This window comes from Erpetoichthys calabaricus, chromosome 12 (assembly GCF_900747795.2).
Source record: "Erpetoichthys calabaricus chromosome 12, fErpCal1.3, whole genome shotgun sequence".
Lineage (NCBI taxonomy): Eukaryota > Metazoa > Chordata > Cladistia > Polypteriformes > Polypteridae > Erpetoichthys > Erpetoichthys calabaricus.
The window spans coordinates 59,365,297-59,377,668 of NC_041405.2; the positions used below are offsets into that span (position 1 = coordinate 59,365,297).

Sequence of the window (12,372 nt, forward strand, 5' to 3'; positions counted from 1 at the left end):
TTCAAGCTTTTCAAGAAAGTTCTAATGAATATGAACTTATAGAGCTACTGTTGGTTGGTTAAAAACTAAATGGAAAATAAAGTTTGTCTGTAATTATTAAGGATATTTGGGTCTGCATCGGATATTTCTTTTTCTTTCAGTAATGGTCTGCCAGCTGCTACATTTAGCATATCAAGAACTGTGTCAGTTAGTGGAGAGTTCTTGATAATATGTTGATGGGTGCTGCAAGACCAACTATGAATCATTCTTTTGTATGATTAAAGTGATTTGTAAGTTTACTTTTTAACAAAAGTGAGACAGATGTGTATATTCTCACAGACTGATATAGGATAATAATAAAAAAGCAAGAATGCATAATAAGTAGGAAAACAAGCTGTGAAAAATAATAGAAATAGACATGAAATATATAATATTGATAAAAATATATTTATAAGCAGGTTGTGTATGTAAGTGCAAAGCTTTTTAAATACAGAGATCACAGTGCTGTATCAAGTGTCAATTGAACTTCATTCATGGTTGCTTACTGTTGAACTTTGATAGGTTGCAAATATTTCCTTCTTTCAGGAGTATGAAAAGGATGACTTAGAACGCAGGGAAAAGACTTCTCTGAAGTTTAAAGAGAGAAGCAAAAAAGAAGAAAAGAAGGATAAAGACCGGCAAGAAGAGAAGCTGAAAATCAAAGAAAAGGACAAAAGAAGAAGTAAGGAATTAAATCAAAACCTAGACAAGAATAGGGGCAGGAGCAGAGACAAAGAAGACGAAAAAATCAGGGATCGCAGGCACCATGGAGGCAACTGTGCATCACCTGTAAGGTAAGGAAGTACAAGCTTCATCATACAGAATTGTTCTTGAAATCTCAGGAGAAAATATATTTTGTTGAAAGTGCTTTTTTTTCTCTTGGCAGTAAATTAGAGATATTTTAAATAATTTTATAATAAATGTAAGAAGTCACTGCCCAGTAAAACTGGTTACCATCCCTTAGAGGTTTTATTAGAAATGCTGATATACAAATGTTTATTTTTCTTTTTATGACTGATAATAGCAAATAAATTTAAATGAGCAAAAGGCAGATAAACCAATTTCAATGCTTACAGTCTGTTTAGGGTCATTTTTAATATTGTGGTTTATTTTTGTTGTTAGATTAAAGTCCTCTAAAAGGTCACGATCCCCGTCTCCTTGCAACAGAATATGGAGGTCAAGATCACGGTCTCCTTCCCGTTCACACAAAAAATCAAAGAAGAGCAAGCACTGACTACCAGAAACAGAAATGTGATGTAAATAAATTGCTTTTTTATTGTTTTAGTCAACCAGAATCAGTCTTTTTCTTTCATGTACATATATTATTTGACTGTCATTCTCTATGAAGAAAAAAAATCTTTTTCAGACTTTAATTAACAAAATCAAAACTTTTTTGAAAATGTTTCAGTGGCTTATTTTTTGATTTTTTTTTTTTCCGGATTAGTCCTTTCGGTCCTCCCAAATTCCTGGTCGTCTTTTTTTTTTTTGGTCCAATACATTGTCAACTTTAATTATGCCTTTCTCATGATTTACACAGATATACGGACCTTTTAATTTATTTTGTTGATGGCTTTTGTACAGGGAAACAATTTTTGTAATATTTTCCTTATGTTTCTTATTATTGAAGAAACAACTGTCTTGGGCCTGCATTGTTAAGTTTTGGGTTACTTAATGTTTCTTAAGAAACGGTTACATTGAAAACTCAATCAAGTCTGTTTTTATTTCCTGCTCCTCTCTTAACTCACTGATATTTTATTTGCCATTGTGTTTTGGTAAATAAAGGTTTTCACTTGTCAGTCTGTTTTCATTTTGTGTACACACTACCCAGCTATCACATTTAGACTCTCAAAAAGTACATTTGTAAGATGCCATGGCATAGTTGCCTCACTGTAACTGATATTTGTTACCTTTTTTGTATCACTACTGTATATAGTAATAACCTGGTTTTTATCTTAGTAAAATTTTGTACTTCGTTATAAATATTATCTCTCAATATGTTGTTCTTTAAATGGTAATTTTATTGATGAGAAGAAATCGTAAGGTTTTCCGGACCAAAAATCTCTACCAGTGTTAAATAAATTAACAGTTTTTTCTTAAGATATGTAAGAGTAATATTATACAATTAAATTGTGCAGTAAATGCTCTTAAGATTCATTAAGATTTTGGACATTTAAGAAGAAATAGCACTTGTGTTTGTCGTCTTTTGCTCGTCCAAAAAATTATGCTTGTCTCATTATCATAAAAAGTAAAAAAAACAATTAACATGAATACATACTGGCAGAGAGGAGCAAAGAGGCTTCATAGATCAAAAACACCAAAGTCTTAAAAACTCTGGGTATTTTTTATGTCAGTTTTGTTTTGTAAGTGATATGTGGTATTTTTTTTAATCATATACAATTAAAAAAAAATCAGTTCATTTTTTAGCAAGATATTAACATAAATGTGTACTGTGGCATAGTGGTGCACTGCAGTGCCTCCCAGCTTCAGGAGGCTAGATTACAAATCTTGGCCAAGTCCCTGTATGTGCAGATTTTGCACATTCTGCTCATGTCTTTGTGGATTTCCCTAAGTGTGCACTGGTTTTCTGTTTAACTGGCTTTCTGTGATTGAGGGAGAGTTGAAAGTGTGCAAAACTGAGTCAAGACTTTGCTCTCTTTCCAGGACTGGTTCTTGTGCACAGTGCTGCTGTACCTGGATAGGCTATCGTTCCTGTGGCACTGAATTGAGTTGAAAGGATTGCAGAAAATGTTTTTGTAAACGGTTGCATCTCCCTGTCAGATAATTTACAGATACAAGTAGTTTCCTGTTTTCAACCCAGCATTAGCCAGTATTTGATTACATTGTTTTTATTATTGTTCTGCAAATGTTTCTGTTGCCTCTGAGGAGCTCCCGTTTCATTTTGGCAAATCTGTTTCCATGCTGTGTTGTTTGTTCATCAGAACAGCTTAAGAAGCTGCCTTAATTGTTATCAGCTGGTCATGAAATACAGAAGATGATATACAGTGCAGCTACAAGTCAAGGTCACAATAGCCCTGGAACAACGTGTGCTGGAAGTAAACAGTATGATGGGCACAGGCTGACCCATTAAACTACTTCCAGCATCACATACTAATTCTGATCCAATTTCATGAGAACTTAATGCTTAGCAGAATTGATTTATGACCATTAAATTAACTTGGCTCTCAAGAGTCTGACAGATGCAAAGTACACTCTTTTTGGTATTTATTATAGATTTAATCGGTCCCGTTTCTAATATTCTTAGGTGTTTTTGATTATTTTTTATAAACTATTTTGTTTGTTACAGTGAAGTTTTTAGAAAATGTGTTTTGCATATCATACATAGCTTAAAATAGTAATTTTGACAGTTAATATTAGACCAGAATCACTTTAGTGCATTTATTATTCATGCAAAATGACTATAGGTTTATTCTGTGCCTGATAGGTGGTGTGTGGCTTTCAGTAAATGGTTATGTGGTGCATTGCTTAGAATTGTTTTTTAATGAAGCCTTGTAATTATTGTTTTCAGAGTTTATTTGCATGTGTTGAACAGATCGTCATGGAAGTCATCGTCTTCTTGATTAGTTGTTACCCCCAAAAAATTGTAATAATAAAATTTCAAACAGTTGATCGTCTGGAGCTGGAATTGGATAGGGTGTATTTTTATTTTTATTTTATTGTATATATTGTTAGAGCACAATGAGTTTTATACATATGTAATGTACTTTTCTATTGTGAATAACTTATTTAGGTGGATTGGCGATTCTAAATTGGCCCTAGTGTGTGCTTGGTGTGTGGGTGTGTTTGTGTGTGTCCTGCGGTGGGTTGGCACCCTGCCCAGGATTGTTTCCTGCCTTGTGCCCTGTGTTGGCTGGGATTGGCTCCAGCAGACCCCCGTGACCCTGTGTTCGGATTCAGCGGGTTGGAAAATGGATGGATGGATGGATAACTTATTTCACAATTAAAGCTATTTACATTTTTATAGAACTGGAAAACTACAGTTTGCTCAAAATGTTTTATTGTAGTTGTGCATCAAAAACAAGATAACAAAAATTAAAATATCAAATAATAGAGTTTAACTTCCCTTTAAAAGGTTATCAAGAGGTCCAGGTAGATGCCATGATGGCTTTCTGTAAATCTTGCCAGTACCTGGTGTGTTTGAAGTGTTGCAGGAATATCTGTGGGCAGACTACTGCGGAGGAGATACTCTACACTGATTTGAGCCGCAGGTAATTTAATCCATAAGGTATCCACAATATTACTCAAATAAAGACTGGTAGAGAATCCTGCCCTGTTTAAATGTCAGGTAGGTGGTCCAGTTGTGATTTGCTATTTGTAAACTGCAGTGGTGCCCACCTGTGTATCCCCCTCTTTGAGTGTCAGGAAGCTGTAATAAATGTAAATAGTCTTTTGCTCTTGTTGTCAGGTTTTAAAAAGTCAGTAGCCGTGAAAGGTATTGTGCTGCATCTGTGGATTACTGTGTGATAGTATATTGTTTGTTACACAATTCAGTAGAGTACAAGAATAAATCACAATGAAGTCAGTTGTTCAAGATAATGAAATATGCAGTCTTTCAGTGTGAAGCATTTATTACCCTCAGTGAACTTGTCTTTTTAATTAGATTCTGCTTATTTGGAAATAAAAATCTTAAAACAGGACGCAACTCAAACAAACTAATAATGTAGCAAATACAATAGTAGGCTCTAAAAGTCAATGAAACCCCCAAATGAACTTCATTTAATTACAGAAAATGGGTAATTACAGTCAGTTATCTGAATATTCATGCAAACAGTCTGGCCTCATTTAGGCCACCCTGACAGCAGGCATCATTTTGAATTCAGAAATGTCTCTTACCCCACTCATAGCACACACATTCTCCATGTAAATAAGGAAGCTTGAGCCCCCTTCTCAAAGGAACGCCTTCTGCAAGCCGAATAATGATGCTGAAGAATGACGGTGCAGCGAATGTGCATGAATAATGAGCTCATCATGTTCAGCTCAGACTTTCAGTTTTCATCCCGTGTTTATGTATGCCTTTAGTTGCATGTGTTGTCCTTTTAACCATCAGTCCTGAATTTTAACTTCTGCAAATTATTTTAGGTATCACTTTTAATATTTACGCCTGATATTTGCTGTCTAAGTCAGACATATGCCAGGTGAACCTAATATTGGCCACTGAAGGTGAATGTTAGTGAGACTGAGAATATTTTCCATATTAGTTTGACATTTACCATGTACAGTGGATTCAGAAAGTATTCAGACCCCTTCACTTTCTGCACACTTTATTCTATTGTCGATTTATTTTTAAATGAACAAATTTGCCATTATACTCCTCAGTCTTTACTCAATAACCCATAAAGACAAAGTGAAGACATGTTTTCTGAAAAGTTTGAATATTTGTTAAAAATCAAAAACTGAAATCTCTTATTCATAAGTATTCAGACCGTTTGCTGTGGAACTCCAGAATGTGGAAAGGATAATCCTATGTGCTTTTACTAACCTTGAGATTTGGCTAGAGCTTGGTTAGAGTCCAGCTGTGATGAATGTACTGGCCATTGCTTAGAAAGGCACACACCTGTGTATATAAGACCCCACAATTCGTACTGTGTGTCAGGGCAAAAAAAAGCCATAAAGTCAAGCTACTCTCTGTAGACCTCCATGATACATTTTGGTGAGGTATTGATCAGGACAAGGGTGCAAAACCGTTTTCAAAGCTTTAAGTGTTCGCGGAGGAACAGTGGCCTTAATAATTGTGAAATGAAAGGAAATTGGAACCTCCAGGACTCTTCCCAGAATTAGCCATCCGGCAAAACGGAGAAACCAGACATAAAGGGCTATGGACATCGAGGTGACCAAGAATCCAAGGGTCACTGTAAAAGAGCTTCTAAAGTCCTCTGTTGAGATGGGAGAACCTGTTGGAAGGACAACCATCGCAGCAGCAGTCTATCAATCAGACGTTTATGCAAGAGTGACTAGACAGAAGACACGCTTCAGTGAAAAGCATATGAGGAAAAAGATTCTCTGGTCTGATGAAATAAAAATTGAACTCTTTAGTCAGAACTCCAAGCACATTGTCTGATGAAGACCAGGGTCTGTTCATCACCTGCCTAGTTCCATCTCTAGGTTGAAGCATGGTGGTGGCAGTATCATGCTATTGGGGTGCCTCTCGGCGGCAAGGAGACTGACCAGACTTAATGGAAGGATAAATTCTGTCAAATACAGAGAGATCCTTGAAAATAACCTGCTCCTTAGACTGGGGAGATGGTTCACCTTTCAGCATGACAATGACCCAAAGCATAAAGCCAAGACAACACTGGAGTGGATATAGGACAAGTTTCTGACTGTCCTTGAGAGGCCCAGTCAAAGCCCAAACTTAAACCCCATAAAAAAACTCACAAGAGGCCTGAAGATGGCTGTTTACAGACACTTCCCATCCAGTCTAACTGAGCTTGAAAGGATTTGCCAGAAAGAATGAGATAAACTGCCTAAATGCATTTGTGAAAAGCTGTAATTCTGTCAGAAGGACTTCTACAAAGTACTGAATTAAGGGTCTGAATACTTACACGAATGACACATTTTAGTTACTGATTTTTAACGCAAGTTTATGATGACTGTTGTTTAAGCTTGCCATTTGCCATTTAAGATGGATATTTGACATATTTCAGTAGTATGACATATACCCTATAAACTTTATATGTTTAACTTTTGTTATCTGAAGTTGATATACAATACAGCTGTGTATTATTGTGTTCCAATTCTTTTCAGTGTTAGAATATAACAAAACAGAATGAACTATTTTACAAATGGTGCCGCAAGTGCACATTAGCTGCAGATGATCACTGTAAAGTGAACCGTTACTCCCAAAGCCACTGGTGTCGTGGTGCTCTCTGTATTTCCCATGACCCTGTCCTTAATGCTTCACCTTTACTATAAAAGTCCCAAGCAGCTGCATACTCAAATGCAGTACATCAGTGCATTACTGTAACGTCCTCCCCATTCTCCACTTCCTTCCAATTCCTCTGCTGACCTTCAGGAAACGAGGCAGCACAGCTGTCCTAACCCCAGGCCCAGTGCTGTTCCCCCCTGCAGGATGACACAAATAGCCTGTCATTGTTGTTTTACTGTGAGGGAGTACAAAGTCAGCACCAAGAGATGGAAGATGTGTAGTGGGATGAGTGAGCCCCAAGAGCAGCCCCACAAACACTTTACACTTGCAAAAAGCAAACTAATTGGATTAACGGTGCTAAATGCATATCATCTGCATAGTAATGTAATGGATAGCCCAAGGAAAATACATCTGAGTATACTGTATATTCAATTGAAAAATAAAATTTAGACATTTTTGATGAAAATTGAAAGTGGGGGTCAAGCCTAGTTACTGGCTCTCCAACTGGGCAATGGGACATTAACACAACTGAACACTGCCGTCTATAAAGCTGCAGCTGGCATAATGCTTTGTAAAATGGATTGATTATTCTGTGAATTTTCACCAGTATTGCGATACAAAATAAAAAATTGGACATGGTAATATACAAGTGTTTACTTATCCCACTTCAAAGTGTGACTTGCACAAAGTAAATGAAAGGACAAAAAGAGACAAGAAAAGAGACAGTAGAATTAGTCAGACTTCATACTGAAAGATCTAACGCTACAGGCTAGTACTTTTTGTAGAACTTATTTTTAAAAAATGCATTTTAAAGATTGTCAGCATTTATATTTAAAGTTATCATACAGTAATATACAAAGCTGAGTTAAAAACACACATTATCTGTTCAGTGGTAAAGTGGAAAGAGAGACAGGTGATGATTAGGGGGCCAGGATGGACAAGGCCTTGGTGGACAGTTTATATACAGTAGGACATCTGGGTAGACCCTGCTCTTTTTGAAAGATCTTTTATGACCACAGAGAGTCAGGACCTTGGTTTTATATGTCATCCGAAGGACGGCACCATTTTTTCATCACAGAGTCATTGAGATCCCGGGCAAGTGCTTCCTGCTGGCCTTACCAACACCTCCTCCAGCGACAACCAAAGCCTTCCTGGTGGGTCTCTCAACCAAGTGCTGGCCAGGCCCAAATGGGCCTTCCTGTTGTGAAGTGAAGGTGGCATGACTGCTAACGGACCGTTTCAAGCTGAACACAAGTGCATTGTCTTGTAGAGAAACCTGAAATTAGCATGTGTAATTGTTTAATGATGCTGATACATTGCATTAGTTCAATTGACCTAAAAATATTTTGCTGCTTATTTTCGCTTCTACTCTGCATCTGATGCTTCTCGTTTCAGTGTCTATAGTCAGCCAGCATTGATGGATTTCACTTACCCTGACACCACTTTTCCATCTTTGCATTGTTGGTGAAACCTTTGCCTCATTTATTACTAACTGTAAAGAGATTAATAGGGAATAATTCCGAGTGTGAATGCAGAAAATGAATATTTAGTGACATGTTGCAGTTTATGGTTTTGTATGCACTAAACATGTGAGCTGGCTGCACGTAGGTTGGTGCTCTGAAGTTACCAAGAAAATTCTCAAAAACATCCTTAAATGTCTTCCTTGGGATTTCCTCGAGTCTCACCAGAAGATCTTCAATCCACTAGTCACTGATGATGTCTGATTTGTGGACCAGCAGGAAGGTCTTCCTTATTTTTGGCAACAGTTGTTTGTGGAAACATCTGTCTCAAATATCAAAGTCTTCCTTGTTCATCACTTTCATGAAATTTTTGTTCAGTCTAAGTTATATATGAAAAGGAGCAAAGATATCATTGATGGATCTATGAGTGGTTTATGTGCTACATTTTGCCCTTGAACCAAATGCTTATGTAGTAGCCAGTTGTGTTTAATGCAATGAAACCTTTCAGCTGTCTCATTCGCAGCACTTGATATACAGTCCTGATCAAAAGTTTAAGACCACTTGAAAAATGGCAAAAAAAATCATATTTTGCATGGTTGGATCTTAACAAGGTTCCAAGTAGAGCTTCAACATGCAACAAGAAGAAATGGGAGTGAGACAAAACATTTGTTGAGCATGCAATTTAATGAAAACAACTGATCAAAAGTATAGGACCACACCTCCAAAAAAAACCCGTAACCCCCCCCCCCCCCCCCCCCAACAAAAAACAGAAATCAACCTTCCAAACATGAACTCAGTACTGAGTAGCTCCACCTTTATTGTTGATCACTTCAAAAATTCGTTGCGGCATGCTTGATGCAAGCGTTTCCATGAGGTGAGTGGGAACATTTCTCCAAGTGGTGAAGACGGCCGCACGAAGGGCATCAACTGTCTGGAACTGTTGTCCATTTTTGTAAACTTCCCTTGCCATCCATCCCCAAAGGTTCTCAATTGGATTTAGATCAGGGGAACAAGCAGGATGGGCCAAAAGAGTGATGTTATTCTCCTGGAAGAAGTCCCTTGTCCTGCGGGCATTGTGTACTGTAGCGTTGTCCTGTTGAAAAACCCAGTCGTTACCACACAGACGAGGGCCCTCAGTCATGAGAAATGCTGTGTGCAACATCTGGACATAGCCAGCGGCCGTTTGACGCCCCTGCACTTCCTGAAGCTCCATTGTTCCACTGAAGGAAAAAGCACCCCAGACCATTATGGCGCCCCCTCCACTGTGGCGCGTAGAAAACATCTCAGGTGGGATCTGCTTGTCATGCCAGTAACGTTGGAAACCATCAGGACCATCAAGGTTAAATTTTTTCTCATCAGAGAATAAAACTTTCTTCCACCTTTGAATGTCCCATGTTTGGTGCTCTCTTGCAAAGTCCAAACGAGCAGTTCTGTGGCGTTCAAGGAGACGAGGTCTTTGAAGACGTTTTTTGTTTTTGAAGCCCTTCAGTCTCAGTCTGATGGTTATGGGGCTGCAGTCAGCACCAGTAACGGCCTTAATTTGGGTCGAGGATCGTCCAGTTTCTTGACGGACAGCCAATTGGATCCTCCGGCTCAGTGCTGGTGAAATTTTTTTGGGTCTTCCACTTGACTTTTTTGTTCCATAACCCTCAGGATCATTTAAGAAATTCCAAATGACTGTCTTACTGCGTCCCACCTCAGCAGCGATGGCACGCTGTGAGAGACCCTGCTTATGCAGTTCAACAACCCGACCACGTTCAAAAAGGGAGAGTTTTTTGCCTTTGCCATCAGAACGTGTGACTACCTGACAGAAAATGACAATGAATCCACATCTTTGCACAGATTTGGCCTTTTAAAGGCATGTGGTCCTAAAATTTTGATCAGCTGTAAAACAGCCTGTTTCAATTTAATCGTTATTTTCAATTAATTGAATGCTCAAAAACTGTTTTGTCTCACTCCTATTTCTTCTTGTTGCATGTTGAAGCTCTACTTGGAACCTTGTTAAGATCCAACCATGCAAAATATGATTTTTTGCCATTTTTCAAGTGGTCTTAAAGTTTTGATCAGGACTGTATCTGAGCTGAGTCCTTAGTAGCAGTGCCACTACTTTTATGTCTTCACAGATGTTCCAGTTGTACTGTATACATACACTTATAATATGGGAGGAAATCACAAACATAAGTGATTGCAACAAACCTTTGGAACTAAATGCTTACAGGGTTGCACTAGGTTTGGGGTATGTTTGTTTCAAGGACCCCTCATCCTTTATTACACCCAGTTTAGAGTAGCCAGTTAACTTAACAGGCATGTAGCCGGATAAATGGAGTCTCCAAAGAATACCTACACAGACACAAAGAGAACAGGCCTGCATTACACAGACAGTAAATGGCAGCTGGATTCTAAAGACAACACTAAGCACCGTGCTGTCAAAAAATAGTATGAGCAAAATAAAAAGACAATAAAGCACATGGAAAAAATAATAAAATAAAAAAAATAAAAGGTCTCTGTGTCTGTCTGTCAGCACAGGCCCAGTTCATCGCTCATTTGAAGGTTCCCAGAAGTTCTTATCAACAACTTGACCATCCAGCGATATCTTGAAGTGAAATCTCACTGCACTGTTTGCCAAATTCTTTTTTAACCCCTCTCAATCAAATTCTGTTTGTTTCTTGTCTTTCTCTTGGCTGTTATCTTTTGTTTTAAGTGCTCCCCTTTCCGGTGGGAGGCTTTTTCCCATTGGACTGCCTGACCTTCACCCAGTACAGTGGAGTAGCCAGAAGGAACATGACTGGCCAGCACAAAACACTCCACAAGTATTGTGAAAACAATATTCTGGACTTGACAGAGACAGTTGGAGACTGAAGTTACCCGATCTCTTCTCTGACTTTTTAAAATATTTTGTAAAATAAACACCACATGGCCAGTAGTTGACATCTGCCATTATGACCCAGATGATCCCAACTCAGCTGCTTACCACTTACTGTCTTGCTCACCTGCTCAATGGTTTATTATTTCACAATAAAGCTGAGGGTTCCACTGATTCATTATTTGTAGGATGTGCCCACTAGGTCCAGTTTATTTCTAGAAGAACCCTCCTGTCAAATTAGCTTATGCGGATTGAAGCCAAGGCAGTATTGGATTTGGATATGAGCGACATGGGCAACCACCCAGGGGGGCATTGTGCTGGCGGAGGCAGGAGGTGACTGAACCAAAAAGAAAAAAAAAGTTAAAGGATGTGTGCTATGTAAAGTGTGTAATATATAACTGAAGGTGGCATGCGCTCCGGACCCTGAAGGGACCCCCCCCCCCCCAACTGGGTCATCTAAGTCAAATAGTACAGATAGCCTGCGAAGATAGCCTCCAATCCCCCAACCACTCAGAATTAAGTATATGAAAATACAAAAATATTTTTTTTTTCTTTGCCAACATAAAAATAATACTCTTTTCTGTACAGTTTGCAGTATTGTCTTTAAATTCGTGAAATATTTAAAGCCAAGAGGAGATAACTGAAAGAATACAATTGTAATCTTCACTTTGCATATCCATTAGAGTGGGGGTTCACACCCCTTTTTAGGTTAAGGACCCCCCCACCCAGAATATTGTACCACCTGGTCAAGGCCCACCTCCTTTATAAACCTAATGATGTGAAGCAGAATGCGATCTTAGATATTGATCACTGCTAACAGTAGTCACACAGCTACAAGGTTTTTTTTTGGGAGTTTTTCCTTGTCTTCTTAGAGAGTCAAGGCTGGGGGGCTGTCAAGAGGCAGGGCCTGTTAAAGCCCATTGCGGCACTTCCTGTGTGATTTTGGGCTATACAAAAATAAACTGTATTGTATTGTATTGTACAGCATAATTTTGGATCATTTGAAACCAATCAAAGTAAATGCTTAACTACAGCAGACTACTGGTGCATGTTTGATATCTCAGCCAGAGGGTTCTCAACCTTTTTCTTGGCCTATTCCCTTCAGGAATGGAAATGCACTTTCATTTTTGATGTTAAGTAATGAGCTT

The 12,372-nt window shown here is 38.4% G+C and overlaps 1 protein-coding gene across 1 annotated transcript in view; it reads left to right on the plus strand.

The window, feature by feature from the left end:
• zgc:163098 (uncharacterized protein LOC100037380 homolog) overlaps positions 1-1,814 on the plus strand; it is a 68,808-nt gene extending 66,994 nt beyond the window's left edge. The window contains exons 23-24 of the mRNA XM_028815636.2: positions 565-812; positions 1,141-1,814. Coding sequence (XP_028671469.2) covers positions 565-812; positions 1,141-1,252 — 360 coding nt within the window. The 3' untranslated portion in view covers positions 1,253-1,814. The remainder of the gene's footprint in view (positions 1-564; positions 813-1,140) is intronic.
• The last annotated feature ends 10,558 nt before the right edge of the window (positions 1,815-12,372 follow it).